Source organism: Buceros rhinoceros, unplaced genomic scaffold, assembly GCF_000710305.1.
Source record: "Buceros rhinoceros silvestris isolate BGI_N320 unplaced genomic scaffold, ASM71030v1 scaffold37517, whole genome shotgun sequence".
NCBI classification, from domain to species: domain Eukaryota; kingdom Metazoa; phylum Chordata; class Aves; order Bucerotiformes; family Bucerotidae; genus Buceros; species Buceros rhinoceros.
Genome location: NW_010423445.1, coordinates 2,126 through 21,515, shown reverse-complemented (window position 1 = coordinate 21,515; position 19,390 = coordinate 2,126). Strand labels below are relative to the sequence as shown.

The 19,390-nt window shown below is 37.0% G+C and overlaps 1 protein-coding gene across 1 annotated transcript; it reads right to left on the bottom strand.

Moving 5' to 3' along the window:
• Positions 1–1,675: 1,675 nt before the first annotated feature.
• On the bottom strand, positions 1,676–15,675 carry LOC104497203 (cAMP and cAMP-inhibited cGMP 3',5'-cyclic phosphodiesterase 10A-like). Its single transcript, XM_010140423.1, has 4 exons — positions 15,568–15,675; positions 11,802–11,882; positions 7,770–7,858; positions 1,676–2,409 (listed from the first exon to the last, which is right to left on the bottom strand). The coding sequence occupies exons 1-4, from the start codon at positions 15,658–15,660 to the stop codon at positions 2,292–2,294; spliced, it is 381 nt and encodes a 126-aa protein (XP_010138725.1). The 5' UTR covers positions 15,661–15,675; the 3' UTR covers positions 1,676–2,291.
• Positions 15,676–19,390: the final 3,715 nt, after the last annotated feature.

Genomic DNA, 19,390 nt, shown 5'->3' with positions numbered 1-19,390 from the left:
AGCTTTCCATAACACAGACACAGTGTGATAAGGAATACTTGTGCAGTGCTTGTAAGATCAGCATTCAAAGAGGGAGAATAACAGCAAATATACTTAACCCATGAGGGAAAAACATTCCGTCCAGTTGTTGGGGCATCTGAATTTGTAGTCACCATAGATTTGGATAATTTCCATGTAAATTAGGAACTGTGGATTGTGTCTCCAGTACTTAGTGGATGAAAGGTTGCATCTGCATAATTTAGTTAAAACAGAACTGCTAAGGAGTAAAGCAGAAGACATAGCATGAAATACTATTAATTCTGCTTTGGTTTAACTGTTTCCTGCCATTTTTTTCATTTCAAAGTAGTTTGCTGTGGTTAGCAGTGAATTTCTGCACTTAGAAATGGTAAAGCAAGCTGAAAAAAATTATGGAGCTGCTGCTCAGTAACCTGTATCATACAAATAAGATAACTTCATACTGACTTCCCAACCTCTGGGATATTATGTACTGCAAAGGCTTAGGTGCATTTATACATTATGTGATTATGCATCACATACTGTACACACATACAGATACTGGTGTGTGCTCGACCATAACAGAAGGCAAAACTCAAGAGGCCAAGTCCTTTACATGAAACCCATAAAATGGCATGCTTATTAGAGCAATACAGGTCGACAGACATGAGATGGAAAAAGAGAACCTGTGTTCTGGTTTTAAGTCACTACTATTAATTGTTGCAGTTACACAAATAGCCATGTTATCACAGAACCACAAAAGTGTGTTATCTGTGAAAAAGCATATAATGCAATATAGGCTGTATGTGAAAGGTATGAAAAGACTGTATTTTCACCGACTGTGTGGATATACATGATGATTTTTTTCTCATTATGTTTAAGAGAAAGATGAAGGCAAATTAATTGTTGTTGACATATAATCTGTACAATTGCACTAAATTTAAGAGAGTGGCATTAAATATAAGGTCTTAAAGTCTGTGCGTAAGTTGGTAAGGCTGAAGCCTAAATCAGCACAGAACTGTAAACACAGTATTTTAGAGTAGTTTTCTTCAGTAAGCTATTCTTTCACTAGGAAATGCAGTTCTAAGAATGAAAATTTTACTGAACTAGGGGAAAAAAGCAAACAGACAAATGGAGAAGTTTCTTAATTTCAGTCATTACAGGATGGGGAAAAAGAGCAGTAGAAGACATGCAGTGTTACTGTGCAACACAAAAGCTAGTCAATACAAAACCATTTTTGATTTATTGTAATGGTACCACAATCCCTCTTATCAGATCTGACTTTTCTGACAAGGCTTTTGTTCCCAGCAGATAGCATACTTCAGGTATGTCTCTAATACCTTTTAAAACACAACTCAGCAGGTAGAAATAAAAATGATGACTTAACTGTGAGCTAGGCAAGGAAATCTTTGCTGTCACATTTAAATTTTAATCTGATACTTCTGTCACTATGCGTACAAAAACTCCAACCTGAAACTCTCTCTCGCATTGGAGATAAATATCCAGTACTTCCAGTGTTTTAAGGGAGGAATTGTCTAGGTTTATAAATCGTTCTGAAGAACAAAGCACCATCACTAGTTCTTTCAGCATTTCCCTTGTGAGTGACAGACAATTTGCATCAAGATGCTTAGTGAAGTACGTCAAAAATTTAACCTGAATGTTGGTTTTCCTTTAATTTGTAGCAAGAGAATTGTCTGTAACCTAAGCATGAATTAGAGTCTCTAAGATTCTGCTGGAGTTCAAACTGATTACAAGTAGATCACACATAAACATTCACAATAGCAATGGATATATTGTTCTATTTATAGCCAAGAACTCCCAAGTGACACTGGTGTTAAAGCCAGCCACAGTACGGTATAATAAAAGTACCATTGAAACCCTTACTAGAAAGATACAATTTAGAAGTAACCCCTAAGATTTCCCCACCCCACACATCCCTGTTTTAAATTAAGGCCTCAGCAATGTAGCCTGTGAGATAAGGCCAGTCTTTTATATTCACAAGTAGTAAGTTCTCTTTTGATAGCTGACTCCAAAACATCCAGGTTGTCGTTTTCCCTCTGTACATGATGTGTCACTGGTGTAGGTCAGGAGATTGGCTGCCAGAGTCATTTAGCTGAGGTAACAGCATGGATGTTACCTTCCCAGGCAGATCTGCTTCTTAGTTAGAATTTTGTAGCTTTTCTTTTTCTTTTTTTTTTTTTTTGTTTTTTTTGTTCAAACAAAAATGAAACAAAACGAAAACAACCCCCAAAACAAGAAGGGATGCTTTTTGGGTTAAAGCAATCTGTTGTTGCTCTTCAGTCATCGATCTTCACAGGAAGTGAATCTGAGGTCCCAGGAGCAAGAGACTGGGAGGCAATCCATATAGAGGCTTCCTCACCTCTTGTTACTTTCTCCCATTGGTTGAGATTGTCCCTGGGGAACCAAAAAAGTCAGAGGTAAAGCACTGTTCATAAGTTTACTAGGATCTCTTCCTAACAATACTGCCTCCTGTACTATACTTTCAGATGTAGTTTATGCTGTATGTAAGTACCTGCATGTCATCAGGCTTTTATCATACATTATTTCATCCTTCATCTTCAGTGATCCCACTTTGTAATTCTGTGTGGTGCACATACATGTGAAGTGTATATAAGCCTATGGCATACCTTGCCCAGAATGAGCACTGGAGCTAGTGGCTAGCACCTGCTTCCATTCGAATTTCTAGCCCTCACGGCTGCAGAGAAAACCCAGCTGTGACCCAAGAGAGACACGTCTATGGAGAGTCTGAAACAGCAGTCTGGAGACAACTGGCCTTTCTCACTTTGGACTTGAAGGATTTTACCACAGCATACTTCAGTGCTTGTCAAAACCACCACAGAGATCAGGACTCTTGACAGGACGCCCCCTTCACTGGAAACCACAGAAGCACATTAAGCTTTCTGAAACTCCTGCCTAACAGTGTTTAAAATGTTGCATGCCAACACTATAGTATGAACTTCCGATGACAAATGTGGTGATCACACTAATAATCTACTACATTTAAAGAGTAACCCTTCCTTGAGACACAGATTTTTTTAGTGGCTCACCGCTTGGCCAACCACCAGGTCCAAATTTTGGTTCACAAACCATAAAATGATAAGAAATCAAGCTAGTAATGTTCCAGCGATCTGAAAGGAGTACCCACAATCTTACTTGCTGTACACTAGTACCACTCCAGTGACTTGGAAGTCTATGTTGGTAATACCCAACAGCAGACCATACTTGCAATCTATGCCAAATACAGAGAGAACAAGAGCAAGCTCAACTGTTTCAATTTCATACTACCAGATACCTAGTTACTAAAACAACAGTTCTTAGATGCCTTCAGTAAACAAACAGGGTGGTAAAAGTACTAAGGTCTTACATGCTGTGTCATATTGTATTTCATTGGAACTTATATGGCAGAGCTCTTCTGATTTTTATGTCACGGTTTTGCTGAAGCAGTTGATAAAACAGCAAATAACGAGCCGAAAGCACAGAAAACAGGTAAGAAGAAAAATTGTTCCATTTTCTGGGGATGGGGGAGGGCAGGATCTGATGGTGTCTACCGAAGAAAGCTGGTGCCCTCTAGGGGAACACCTACACCATTTTCTGCAGGCAGATGGAAGCCGGCTCTGCCAGTGCTCCAGGCCAACTGGAAGTCATGAAACCGGCATTAATATGGCACTGAATCTCAGGCACTAAGGATCAGAAAAAATGAACCATCACTATTTCTAGGTCCGTTTCCTGAAACTAGGAAAGTAATGAGGAGAATTGCAGCCAAAATATTTTAAAATTATAACCATTTTGGAAAGAATTGAGAGACCTGAAAGCAAATGGAAAATTGTCTAAAATTATTTGATCTGAAATAAAAGGAAAAAGAAATAAATCACTTCACCTCATGCTCAGAATAAATATACTATCATAGATTTGCCACTTTGGTAGGCCTACTGAGTACGTGGGCTTCAAAAGACACATAGAACTTGTTCTGAATACTGTAACACAGGTGTCTGGTAGTTTTGATCTATACATAATGACAAGAGAGTATTTAAAAATATGGAATAAATTACTAGACAAAAAAGCCTTTTACATTCTTAGCTGCTACCTTACCTCAGGGAAATCAGTGACTCCTATTTTAAAAAAATAAAAATGTATATAATAAGATTCATTTGCCTTTGTGCTCCCGATGAAGCCCTGGCTCCTGCATGTCTGGAATAAATGCCCAGAGGCTCTCAAAATAAAAACCTTGATGTTGACATGCTGCCTTGGCTGCTTCTACTGCTATTATTTGCAGCTGTTGCCCGTGTTCCAAACAACTCAAGGACGCAGCAGCTTAAACACTGCATTCCAAGAACAAATACTGCTGGTGAAGTGGTGATATCAAAATCGGTTTAGTCAGCAGCTGAGGCAATACCAAACAAGAACGAAGCTGTATTCCTCTCATTGCACCGAGAGGAATATCACCTATCAAAAATAAAAGTAGAAAAAACGTAGCACAAAATGAGCTATTTGAAACACTCCGGAGTAACCTAAACCCTGCAATAACATACTCTTTAGTAATTGGCGACTTGAAGTTAGATCTCTGTTCTTGATTCTCTGCTCTCCATCTCCTAGTCTGAACTCTCAATACTTCTCCTCATCCCCCTCAAACAGACAGCGGAGGATAATCTCAAGGCTAAGCTAAAACTATCAAACTGCTCCTCCGAAGACTTTATGCTATAGTGTGTATTTTCAGGAAACCCTTCAGTCTTATGGAGATCTTAAACCCCATCCACACATCTACGCCCCAGTTCTGCATAAGTACAATCTAAATTAAAGAATGCACAAGAGCAAGGTAGGGAGCTGTGTCTCTGCAGAGCCATGCCCAGTCTGGAGACTGTCCCAGTGTAGCTTTCAGAAGTGTAAATATTATAACTACAAATGGAATTCCAACAACAAACATAATTTCTAGAATAGGAAAAAAATCATTTAATCTCTGCCAAGAGTCTAATTGCTTTTACTTCAGACACCACACCTTTTGCAGAGGAACCTACTCTTGAAAAGATGTTCATGCTTGATCTTCAGAATCATGGAGAATCTTTCATGTAGAACACATATGTATATGGGTGCTTGATACTGTACAATTCAACTTTCTATCTTCTCAGCTGAGTACTGAAAGATCAGCCATCAAGTATTACAAGTCACTTTTGCAAGTAAGAGTTATTTGGATATCCATGTGGCTGGAAATCAAAAGATAGGGGTCTTCCCAGAACTCTGCTGTGCAGTCTAAGAAAGGCTAAGCACTCAGCCTAGCCTTTCTAAACCTCAGTTCCCAGTAAGTGGAATAACAATGCGAACTTCTTACCAAATGCATTGGCAGGCTTATGCAAATGGTTCTACAGTAAATACAAACCCATACTTAAGACCTCCCATTTGCTTGTGCTAGTAACGAAACTTTCCTGACATCCAGTGCTGAAGTTACTTTATTAATCATACAGACTCTGCATATATTTAATGATTTGGGGAGTAAAAGTATGCCCAGATGCTGACAAATGACTAATACAAAAGAAATAAAAATTTTCACTGTGACAACACTTGTTAGCTTGAGTAAAAACATGTAACTGGAAACACTCATGGTAACTACCACTGCCTTTCTAACGGTGGGTATTATAGTTGATGCTGTTTAGTCCATGTAAACAGTATAAAACTCTTCCTGACTGTAAACATGGTTACACAAAGAACTGCATTCTAGTTACACGCATTGAATAACAGACATTTAGCTTTCAGCCATCCATACAGCTGAAGCAACATGCCTTCAAGGACGGATTACAAAGTGAAATAAATAAATAAATAAATAAATAAATTTCCAAGATCTCAGACTACCTCTCAGTAAAAGCAGCTGGATGGCTCTCAACCTTGTAAAGACTGAAAGGATTACAAGCGGTTCTGTAGTTGACTTCACGTTCTCTGATTTCACACTGAAAGCAACTCCTCTTTATTTGTCAGAGTACACATTATTCAATTATCTATAATCAAACTATCAACACATATACATTAGGTCAACACAGCTGAGGCAGTACACGTTCCTACCCCACAATGCAACTCCAAATTCCAAAACAGGATTTGGACTTTGATACCATTATGATAGTAACACAGTCCACAGCATTTTGAAACTAGAGAAGAGTTTAATGCTATACTGTAACTGATGGAACCACTAAAATATGCACTTATTAATACTTCCACATATACTCAATTTAGGGTAACAAATTACTGCCTATTATTTACCAGACGTTACTTTCATGGCTTCTAAGGACAAAAGACACTACTATAAGGATACCTAGCCTGACCGCCTGAAAAGACAGACCTTGGCAATTTCATCACAGTAACTCTGCCTCAGACCTGCAACCCTTTTACCTCTCTCTTTTAAAAAGTATACAGCAAGCTGCATGTAGACCTTCATAATGCTAAATATAATATGTCAGGGTTTTTTAGTCTCTCACTGCTAAGATCCAAAACATTTCTTGAGCGCTTTCTTTATCTTCTCTTATTTGCTAGTGTCTTTACTCTTCCTAAAACACAGACGCTAAATGGGACTCCAGCTGTAGCCCCATTAATGTAATAACTACAGAAGTATAGTCTCTAATCCAACCTAATATTCCCTCCATCTTGATTTAAGGGTTGTACAGCCATGCACAGCCGACTGTTAATGACGGCTCCTAGATACTCACTGGCTTTCATTTTCGCCATCCCACTCGTACAGACCTACACGTTCTTATCATTGTTATATGAAATAATGTTTGGGTGCAAATGAATGTTTTTTTTATTAACGACTCTGTTAGATTTCATGGAATTTTGTATACAGTGGGCACCCTTCTGTTAATTCACATAGATCATTCAGTGCACAAGATCAGGAAAATAGACGAGTAGGTAGATCTGCCATGTAGGACAAAGAAAAAGTTCAACGAAAGCTAGCGTTTAAAGAACACAAGAGAAAAAAAAAGGATATATTAAAAGAGAGGTGCCAATAGCAGCACAGAAAAACAGGCCTCTTATCCCTGGATATGACCAAAGATTGCTGGGGTTTTATGAACCATTTTTCTTTAGAGAATACTTACTAGCCTGAAACTGAAATATTTTCTTGAAGCATACTGGTTTCAACAGCAGTTTTGTCAGGGAAGATTGTAACTATTGGACAGAGATCCACCATCATTCCAGGGTAGCAGCAGCCAATTGGTTAAGGACCCTTGCCTCTCCTCTAGAAGATCCCAAGCTACATCCCAACTGATTGATAGGACAAAGTTACATTTGCCTCTCCCACATCCCAGTGGTACTACACTTATGCTCCCAATTACTGGATATTCTGGGGATCTTTCTTTTCCTGCTTTTTAATAAAAATGTTCTAACGAGATATAAAACTACATGCCAAAACCACATTTTTTAAATGAAATGGAAGTCTAGCCAATCTTAGTTGTGAGAACCACGCTGAAGTAGAAAGGGCACAGAGGGAAATTGCACTGAACCAGACTAGAGAGGGATATAAGCACTGAACCTGTTTCTAAATGCTTTTGGCGTCAACCCTTTTAATCAGCTGCATCTGTAGATCTGCATTGGATAGTCCCAGACTGTACTTATTGCCTCTGGTTTTCTAGAGCACAGATTAATGCAAGGTGTGTATCCACGTTAACCTGCAAGCAAATTCTAAAAATAAGTCTGTATTTCCCAACAAACTTGCAAAGCATGTTTGCTTTTTCTTTAACCAAGCTATACATTGGGCAAAAACTTGCCCATTTACTCACCTGCATGCTCGGAGTAGTGGCCCAGTTGGAGGAAAGATCTGTGCAAGTGTGGTGTAACATGGGATGGCTACAGCATTGTAGAACCCAATCTATGAAAAACAGCACCGCAAAAAACCAGTTAAACGTTGCCAAATTACAGCACTGAAAGTTAATAGTTAACTAGCTCAAAACAGTTGACTACTTAATTGCTACTTATGTTAGTACTTCATATTTCTGCATCTTCTCTTAATATCCGAATACTTTAAAATGAAACAGTAACAGTGAACTCTGGCAATTACAAGTTGCTTATGTGCTTCTCTTTTATGACTAATATGGCTTCTTCTTAGGATTTTATGGCTTCTAGATAGGATTTTATACTGGCCTTTCATTATTCAGTAGATTCAATTGATTTGCACAGAATCTGGCTTTTTGGTGTCAGCAGTGGCAGGAAGCAGTTTGCAGAAATGGCTCTGCCATCTGCACCATTATTCTTGTGATTAAATTTTTTTTTTTAAAAAAAAAAAAAAAGGAAAGTTGTGCATCATTGCCAAAATATGGTCAGATTCTGGATTGTTCTGATATCCTCCAGAGTATGTATTCCATAGCTCAATTTACCTGAGATGCCTAGGGGCTTTGCACCTTTGGAAAGTTTCTAAAAGGTGTGCACTGTGATCAACAATTGGTTAGCAATTTCTTTTCATGTATGCTGTTCAGTGATAGATTTTTACCATTATCATATCAATCTATTTAGAGCACCTTTTTAATGATATCTGATTCATACAGACTTAGGGGACCTATGACAGCTACCATGTCACAGCTGAATTGTCATGACACAAGGCAATTTATAGAAAATGCTACTTATATAATAGCAAGGATGTCAAGATAAATTCTGATCTGTTACCACACCACTCATTTTATCACAGACTCTCATGATAGTTAAATCCGTGCACTAAGATCCCTTTCTTTGGGCAGAGTGTTTAAATTACTTTTAGTGAAATACAATGTACTGTCCCATGACCAAAGCATTTGATAGTAAGTCTCTTTCTAAGTCTAAACATTGGCCCTTATTCAGAAATTGAAAAGCTACTTTTGTTCTCACCTCCATCAATACAGAGATTCCTCCCTTACTGCTGTGTAACCAAGTCCATTCTGTACTTTAAAAAACTGTAAGGTACATTTTCTGACCTGAGAACCCATCAACTTAAGATGAAGTAACCAATAAAAAGAAACTGCAGCTGGTGAGAAGGCAAGGCTACAGCTGCGATGCCTGCTCATCAACAAAAAGTTTCTGTTTTGCATGGTGCAGGTTTTTTTCCTTTCTTCTGATTTTCTTGTTTGTTTGTTTTTAAGGGGGACTTTTATTTCACTGGAAAATAGCAGATTACTCCATAGCTATCAAAAATTAAAATGGGACCTGAGGTACAGTCACACTGTAGACCTTTGGGTTCAATGAGAAGTGTGTTGCCATTGCAAAACACAAAAAATTTGAACTAAACTAAATTCATCTGCAATATATTCTGAACAACCTTCTCTTTGGAACCCCAGTATTTAGGATAAAAAGTGTGCTTTAAGATCCTGAAAGTTCTTAAGTTAAAATGTATATCAATCAAAGAGAAAAAAATCCTAAAAGGCTCAATGGATTTAGGTTTTGAATAAAGTCAAGCTAATCAAAAACATTCCTTTGCAAGAGTTTCCATTTCTGACCAGAGCAAACTCATGCAAATCCTGTTTGTAAAATGTTCAGATTATCTGAATAAATTATTCCAGATCACTTTTCGTATTGCTGTGGCTAGACAGAAAGCCTCGAGTTCACTTAGGTGTGAGCAAAGTATTAAAGTCACTGCAGGAAAGGCAGTGTACTTATGTCCTAAAGATGCATAAGCAAGAGGAACTGGAAAATATCTTTTTGTTTCTGTCTTTTCAACTGTGCATCCTAAACATAGTGCTAGTTTTAAGAGCTGGACCTTTAATGCTGTGACTAGAGGTAAGAAATCAACCTTAACAATTTAATCCTTGCTGCATAAGAGTAAACCTTTTGTTTTCAACTTGAAAACATTTTTTCAGTAATAAGATTTGAATAGGTGAAGAACATAAACTGTTGCTTCTTTCCCCCCTCATTACTCAGTTGGCCTGACTTGCCTATTGAAAGGGCTTTCAGGTCACTGCGCAATTTTGGCATTTCTGGTTTTTTCACAGGTTCCAAAAGGAGGGGCAGAAAAGGGAGTGCCAGAATCATTGCTGAGTAAGGAACAAATCCTCAGTGCAGGCTCCACAGTAGAAGACTTCAAACTCAGAGAGCTTAACACGCGCTGCAAAGGATGTAAACCTCAACAGAGACCAACTGACTCAGCCACCCAAGTGAGAGGAATACCTAAGTACAAGCTATTCTCATCAAAGATGAGTACTTGAGGCAGAAATAGGTTTTTTCAAAGGTGACATGTTTATGCAAATCCTCATTTCCTAAACATCATCATTTAAATAAGATATTAATGCTTTAACACAAATCCACATAAAAATAGCCATTAATTCTTTTTGTTAGAGCCCAAGGAAATGGATCATAATGCTTTATTAAATTCTCCAGTCTCTACAGGAATGCAGGAATCCTTACTTCCACAGAAGTCTATATGTCCTAAATCTCACATTTTGCTGTAATGTTGTTGAAAGATACAGCAGCTACAACAATACTACTGAAGTTTGCTTTTAACGTTCTATTTTGCTTAATATTTTACTATTACACTATTAAGGACCATGAAACAGAGCACAAAGTATAAAAGAACCTGATGAAGACAGTACCTGGAACAATACTTAGTTTGTTTTAAAGAGAGAAAAAAAAAAATCTTATTTCTTAGCTCTGTGCTCTCACCCCATTAACAGTTCTTTCACAAATGCCAAGATGACTGCTTAGTATAATACTGTGTACTTTTCAAGATATTTAGAGATAACTAATAGACTGTGTGGAAAAATAAACCAAATGCAGAAAAGTGTTTTTTCTCTTTTTAGGCTTATACTAAAGAAATTTAGTAAATTAACTTACTATAGTGAAGGTAATAGTTTTTATGCTAAAATTTCATAGACCATGTGGAGTAAAGTGTCAGAACATAAAAATTTCCATAGTCTTGCTTACCAAGAAATTAATCTACACTGATTTTGTGATACTTTCTCATTTATAATTTATTTTAAATATCATTGTTTATTTCAGAGTTCATTAAATGCTTTGTAAGTGCTAACTAGTGCATCAGAAGCCATTGAAATAAAAAAAGCAGCCGTGCACAGATAAATATATGTATACGAATGGACAACAGACAAATTTACATTTGTTCTTCTCTGATCAGGTAAAGGAAAAGCTACCTTTTTCATTTACACAAAAAACTTAGTTCAAAGACCTTTTTCTCCTCAAATCTGAGTTTACAAAACACCAATTTTCCCCAAGGAAAGCATAAAAAAGCAGTCAAGTCTGCACATTTATGCACAGGAAAATCGATACCAAAGACTCTGAAAAACAGACAGTTGAGGATCTTCAAAATATACTTTTTATTGTTTATTCTCAACAAATTCTTCATAATGGTTTTTTTATTATTATTATTTTAGCTATGTAAAAAAGCAGTGATTGTAGTTATAAAAAAAACCTAGTGAAGAATATCAGTCTAAAATCACAAATATTTTGAAATCTGAACCTGCATATTTTAACCAGGAAAGGTGATGAATTTCACTTTGCATTCAGGATAGAATAGTGAAACTTTTAAACTAAGGGCTGAAATAACCATTTACTGAATTGAAAAAGTGTTACTAACGCTTCTCAGAATCATAGGTGATTGCAGGTTTAGCTAGAGTTACAAGTACAAAGAATGGAACAGGTGACAAACGACACTATGCCCTTTGCTGTTAAGTAAACATCTGAAAACGAGTTTTCCACCGCTGCTTAAAAAAATAAACCATCGTGCACGCAGAACTCAGTAGCTCACATACCCTAACATCAAATGCAATGTTCATTAACATATAAAATGTTTTTTCCATACATGTAAACACTTATCATTTTACTGAGACAGTTCATACCTGACCCTGAGGAACTTCATCCTTCTTATCTCTGTCCATCATAGGAATTGGTTGAATACCTGTTTTCTTCATTTCATCCCCCTGGAGAAAACCAGAGAGAGAGAGAGATTAGGAAAACAAAAACCAAAAACTACTGATATCTGAAATACTTTCCATCTTCTATTGTATTTCAATCTAAAAATCCAGAATATAAAATAATGCGTGGTATAAGTCTAAGGCAATCTCAGAAAACTGTCAAAGGAGAGACCCATTTTGTACATTCACCTAAATGATAATATAAATAGCAGACCCTGAAAAATAAGTTTTTTAGTCAATGTACACACATTTTCCTTGTTTCCAAAGGTGTCTCCATAATAAGAAGGAACTGGAAGAATAAAATCAAATAAATCAGTTAATTATATTCATAGTTAGTCACATTATTCAAAACATCACTTGTCTAAAGCACTATAATACAATGACCAATAGAACACAACTCACCCATCCAAAGAAAAGCTGAGTAAAATAGATGAATTTACAACGTGCCCTCTTTGACAAGAGCCCAGTCTTTTTGACCAGCTTCTTTGAAGAAGCTGCCTGTCAAACAGCCTTCTTTAAAGACAATATCCCCCATAATGAGAAAGATGCAGCATATCCAAAGACATATGTAATATACAACAGAAAACTGTCTCCTACTATAGTCTCAGTGATAAGAAACTCAACACTAAACCATTTAGCATCATTTTTTTAAGCTCTTTGACTAACATAACATTGAGTGCCTGAAAAACATTTGAAGTCAGAGCTTTGAGAAAGCTATCCAGCCTCTGACTGATTATACCAAAACTGAACAAAGCTCAGGTTTATGTTGACCATCTGACCTTGAAAGAAAAAGGTATCACAGAATGGTCTGGGTTGGAAGGGACCTCTTGAGATCATCTAATCTATCCCATACAACTACCCCAGCAAGATCAGCTACAGCAGATGATCCAGGGCTGTGTTCAGTCAGGTTTTGAGTACCTCCGATGATGGAGAAGCCACAACCTGTGACAATTGTTGACCAACCTCACAGCAAAAAAAGTATTATGATTAGATGGAATGCATGCACTAGAATGCACAAACACATATACGATACGCTGATGTAAAAAACACTGTTTATATCCTCATAGATATGATCATGATTAGAAAGTTAAAGTTGAAATTTTAAGCAAAGAAGTTTGTGTTGTATTTGCAGTATGGCTAAAAAAGGGGGCTTATAAATCTCACAAAAAAAATACTGCAGAAAGGATTTAACAAGTGTCTAGTGTCTCATATCTCACAAAAAAACACACAACAGACAAATCTTATACAAGGTTGTAATCCTATATAACTGATCAGCAAAAGTATTATTTTGCTTGTGTTGTAGCACTGTGGGAAAGCTTCATGCTGAGTAATAACAAGGTGGATCTTAGCTGAAACACTAGCTATACTGAGCTTCATTCAATGAAAAAAAGATCAGCGTGACATACCACAAAACTGCTGCAACCTATTCTAAATTGCTGTTTTAGTTAATTGTCCCACTTTCGCAGGGATAGAACCACAGGCGAGCCATGCTCCGCAGGTGATGAGCAGTTCAGAGTCAGCCAGGGCAGCTGACCTGAGTTGGCTCACAGGTGTATCCCAGACCATAAACGTCATGTTCAGCATAAAGGGGGAAGTTTGCTGAAGAGGGGAGAGGTGTCTTCTGCTTGGGGTTTTGCTCCTTCTGAATCTGCTCCTCTTTCTTCTCCTGAGCACTGCTTTCCTGGTTGTTGTGACCACTGTACATTAGCTGGGCTGAGTATAACTTTATATACTTTATATTGGCTTTGGTATTAGTTTGGCTGTTTCATTAAATCCATTGTCATTACAGCTAGTGGGTCTTCTCTCATTTTCCTGATCCCAATTCTTGACTGGGGAGGGATCATCAGGTAATAGAGCAACTGCAATAGTTTAGCCCCGGATACGGGCTAAATGTAGACATTAATGATTACACAAAGAAGAAATATTACAAAAAACACTCTGCTTAAATCAATCAACACGATAAGATTATAAACTCAAGTAGTAATTCAAAGCAACATTCTATCCTACTTTTATAACTGTAACATAACCATTCAATCTAGTCAGACATACTTTCCTAGAGTTTAACTTTTTTCCCAATTGAGTAACAACTTCTGCTGTGAAATACAATCTAAACTTTCTACTGGTTTAGCTTTCCCAGGATTTTCTCCACATGCGTCTTCATTTTTTCAATTTCCAGAAGTGTTTAGACCTGTGGCTGGATCACAACATATCCAACCCTTGCCATATATCAAGTAACTTCTTCTTAAAGAACATTCAGTAAAACACTCATTTACAGCGACCTGTAATTTACCAGTATAAAAAAAATACCAGTAACCTCCAATTTAAAATTGCTCCACAAAGTAGCAATATAACAAGATCCACTTTTATTAAGTCATCCTCAGATTACAAAACAGGTCAAAGCCTGGGCAGGCTAAATTATGTAAAGATGGAATTATAGACTACTGTCAAGTAGGAAAAATGAGTTTGATTCTTCCTTCTCCACTGAGTTCACAAGATTTGCATTTAAAAGTCTTTTGAGTTGTAGGCAAAAAAGCTGCATCTGTCATCAGTGAGGCACAGCAACATTACACCTCCATTATATCACTCATAAGAAAACTCACTTTCCAGTGCTGACATTTTAGAAAGTGAGTACTGAAGTAGATCTTTGAGGTTATACAATCTGCATTTTTCAAATATGTTATTGTAGCCTGAGCAGTTTGCAATTAAGAGAATGAGAAGACATGAATACAAAAACACCCACAATCCATGCACATCTCGAGTTTTATAACAAACATGCAACAGGCCAGACAAAAATCTCCATACTATATGCATGCTACATCAATTCTGTGGGCCTGATTTCCATTTCACAGCTGTGTAAAACAGTAATAAGTCCACTGAATTCTGCAGACTTCCACACGGCACATAACAGAAAAGACCACCACTTTATCATACACATATACAAGTCATTCTGAAAATACAGCGTATCTTCTCAACTCCATGCAACACTCCCAGAATTTATTCCTTAACCCTAAAGTAGTCACCTCCACTTGAAAATTTAAACAATTAGAACATTTACTCCTCAGCATAAGCCATGTGTGATTGCATCTTTATTTGTGAACATGGCTACAACAGCACAGCTCAATGCCTTGTTTCAATTCTCAGCACATCTTTACTGTGGACTAACTTTCAGTATATTAAAAAAATCATCTCTCTCTAAGACCCAGTTGTTGAGCTGATTCACGAAGAAGATTCAAATAGTGGGCTCAGAACAAATTTAAGGTTTGTCATATTCACTTCAGCATTTCCTGGATTCATACTACAGCTTTATAAGTGTGTTTCAAGACAGCTGACCAGGAAGCTGGTTTTATATTTTGCATTTCTAAAATACAAATAGATCTGTCAGAAAACTACAGATAGTGACTCAAAAAACCTTACAGGTTTTCTTCTGCATTTTGCTGTTTGGTCACTTTATGTTAGGTCATACTTTCTAAATTCATCCTTGGCAGAGAGAAAAAACGCTGCCTGAAAATTAGGAAGCTAAGTTAGCTCTTTAAATAGCTTCAGAGTTAACAACAAAAGATGTGCATGCACCAACGAACACTCTTCAAAATACACATGCTAAGATATTGACTGAAAAATACTTATGGTTGTTTTTTTTTTCTTCCTGGTTATTTCCATTTATAAAGAGAGTACACAAAAGCAACACACATACCTCAGCCCAGAACTCCGCATATATATCATTGGCTGTCAGCCTGGTAACTGGCCACAACTTTGTTACAGAACACAAATCACAAGCCGTCATCATCAGACCAATCACTCTGTCTCTAAAATAAAATAACATTCAATTGTAAGTTTGGTAAAGAATTAATGATCACACTGCAAACTTTTTATTTGCCCTTCAGTTCAATTAGTAGTAAAGTGTATATACTGCAAAATTTCTCCCACCTTGCTTGTTTCTTCCACACTTGTTTATGTTTCATTGGTAGGACATCAGGAAAACCGTATATCGTGTTCCCTACAGTACTCCCTGCACTGTTTGCAACCAGAATTCACTGGCCAACCTCTGCACAATTATAGAAAGTACACAAGGCAGCCTGCCTGTTTAAACACTCACATGCCCCTCCCTAATTTTCTGAAAATACAGTACAAGTCTATAAAAAGAAAGATGGCATAATCTGTTGCTTAATTTCTTTTTGTTCTTTAGAGAGAACACATGCCTCCCAAAAGAGGAAAAAATAGTTCTGAGTCTATCTCAAGGTACTCTGTCATTGCTTTTTGGAATGAATTCTGACCTTGACAGAACAAGAATCCTACATGTAAGAACCTCTTTGAATAACAGAAGAATAACAGAATAACAGAACGGCATCAATAGGATTACAATCATTGTGAGAGTAAGAAACACAAGAAGATCTTAAATAGTCTTCTAGCACTCGTCTACCACCCAAATCTATGGTTTATAAATCAAAGTTTTATAAAGTCAAATGACAAATTAATGAATGAATTCACGTGTTCTCCACCCAATGAAGAATTTAAGATGACATTTACGGTCACCTGCATATTTGCCAATAATGCCTATTCCATTTAAAAAGCATACAACCCACTAACTTGCATGCCAGTTTGATGGCAGTCATTAAAAGTATACTAACAGACAAATATACCAAGGAAAAACACAATATAGTCAATAGATAGATAACAAAACACCATTCTGCAGAGTTAAGAAAGAGGATTCAGTCACGTAAGGGCCAAATTTAGCATTCCACTGCATATGCAAATACCAACTAGAAGTCCTGCATTCTTTAGCCATTCTTTAGCCATTCTTTTAGCCATGTTACAAACTGATGTCCTATCTTCAGGCACATAGCTTTGCACTGAAAATGCTCTGAGGTCAGGTACAGTTAAAAAAAAAAACATTAATAGAGTATTCAATCACACACTTAATAGTTGTGAACCTATTTAAATTTTATAAACCCTAAATTCAAGATATCTGGTAAATAACATTCTGAGAGTATCAGAAGCTACTATATCTTTGTCTTTTTAAGATGTTGAGATTTATTCAAGTCTGATAAGCTTCAGTTCCACACTGGGAAATAAGCTTTTTAAAAATGCCCTTCCTACAGTCTTGTAATGAACTATTCAAATTATATGACAAAAAACCATGTAAAACCCCTCAGAAAGAAGACCCAAGTGCCAAAGTTCTGTCTGAAAAGAAATCAGAATCACGACTCAGTATTTCCCTGTATTATCTTTCTAATTTTTGCCTGCATTAGATTAACGACAGGATCCACCTTCCAATAAAGAAGCCCTGAAGGGCTGCACAAGCACTTTTAATGAAACCTGTTATGAGACACACCTCTCACCCAGGCTGCACTATGTGTTGCTTATGTGGACAAAGGGAATCAGGTATACATGAATATGAATATACGCACTTGTGTATTTTTAAAGCTTAGAACTATCTTAATTCACAAAGGTTGAGATCTGATCTGAATTCTTTCCAAAAAAAGCCTGCTGACAGAATAATAAAAATGTTGACATAAAAATAAAACTAAGTAATTACTGCAGCGTGCCTTTTTCCCTATCACCTAACTGCCTGTGCACTAGCTTTCCTCTGCAGATGATCTGTCACTGAACTGTGCAGGTAACATCTAAAGGCAGTGACATGCAAGTACAAAACACTGGAAATTGCTGTTACATAGTTGGAATTTTACACACAGCTGGTCTTAGAAATCTCGTATGTAAGAAGATTACTGTGTACACAGAAATTTTTTTGCAGAAATAGTTTTTTTTCTTTCTAGGACTAATGCCATAGTGGACTAATACTGGTTTGCTGCTTTACCTGTGTGCTTGGTTCTTGAGGTTTAACCCTCCCGTCTGATGCAGCTCTTCAAGCTGTTTTCTATTTCCAAAATACAGGGCAAGGTCTGTGGCAATAATGGCTTTCCGGATGATCTCAAGTACTTGCTCATATTCGCTGGAGCTCAGATTGGAGAAGACATTGTGCCCTTCCAGCTATGAAAAAGTAAAAACACAATAAAAAGCACAAGCTCTAATTCTGAGATGATTTCAGTCTTTACTTCACCAGACAGGTTACATGGTTTTACAGCCCAGTGACAATTTTCGTTGCAAATTCAAATGTTGACAGACTGCAATTCCCATTTTTGTATTTCCTTTTTAAATACTGTCATGAAACCTACGACTAAGCCTCTGACTTGGTTTTGGTACTGCTCCTTCTGAAGCCTAAAGGTATTAATAGATGAAAATGCTAGCTTTTTCTTCTCCAGTTTATAAGCACTACAAACACAGCACTTTAAACAGTATTAGCCTAGGAAGTTGTGATCCAGTCCTGATCCAGAGTACTGCATTGCCAAGTAAGTAAACTGAGTGTCTGATTCACTCTGAAGTACAATTTTGATACTCCATAATACATAATATGGATAAGGAAATATCCAAATTAAAGTACTAAAATTATTTTGTTTTCATAGTGTTCCAAACTAAATGTGCCCGAAACTGCCGCATTTACTGATACTATTTTCTCTACAGAAATAAAGTTAATTACAGTATTTTAATGTATATGAACATCTAGGGGAAAAAGCTGCTTTGTTCAACCATGAGTTGACTGACTCATAAACTAAAGACACTGGTTTCCATTATGGGGGCTCTGGCAACACGCCACTGTCATTTCTTTTCAATTTCCACTATGTACTATTGAACATCTAACTGACAATATCCACGTACTGTGATCACTCATGAAGCTCTATCACATTTTCAAAAGTCAACACTATTTGCTGTCTCTAAGATTTGGAAAACAGCTTGTCAAAAGTCTTCCTACTGTTGAGAGGAAACAGAGAAAAATAAGGAAGAACAATCCAGCCATGTCAAGGTCTGCACATTCACAAATAGAAAATATTATTAAAAGATATCAAATGCAGATGTGTTTTGACATTTAATTGGCATTTGGGCTGAACCTCATAAAAAGTTTCCCTGACTTTTGTCAAGCATTTACATAATTTGTTCAAAATAAATCCTCTGTGGTACAAATAGGCTTGGTTTCTCTCACCATCCGGAACATAAACGTCATTTTCCAACATATTTACTTGGACAAGTAGATTTATTGTGAATAATGAATAGAAAATACAATCCTTGTACGTGTCAATGCTCCTTTTACTGTCTCCTAAGTCACAGAACATGATGTTTAAAAAAAGGTTGAGAACATTTTAACCCATCATCAACACTTTGGGAGCAGGAAATAACTACTACTGATTTTAATGATTAAGGGATCTGGGGACACTTTCCTCCCCAACTTTACTGCCTATTCCATGTGACCAGGCTACTTGTACTAATATTTAAATTATTCTAGATTCTATTCTTTCGGCTTTAGAAGCTGCACTGTCAGAAAGACCACTGTGACAGCTCCTGTTCATGCTACTAGAAAAGAACGGATTCTGTTAAGCACTGACCAAAGCTGTCATTTCCGAGCATGTCACTTAGGCTTTGGAGTAGTACATACAAAGTAGAGCTCCTAAGATTTTATTCTTTTC

Coding starts and splice junctions, on each gene's coding strand:
- LOC104497203 (XM_010140423.1), bottom strand. CDS start 15,660: ATGATGACGGCTTGTGATTTGTGTTCTGTAACAAAGTTGTGGCCAGTT. Junction 7,859..11,801: donor ATGAAGTTCCTCAGGGTCAG/GTATGAACTGTC, acceptor TGTTTTTCATAG/ATTGGGTTCTACAATGCTGT. Junction 2,410..7,769: donor CCACTACTCCGAGCATGCAG/GTGAGTAAATGG, acceptor TTGGTTCCCCAG/GGACAATCTCAACCAATGGG.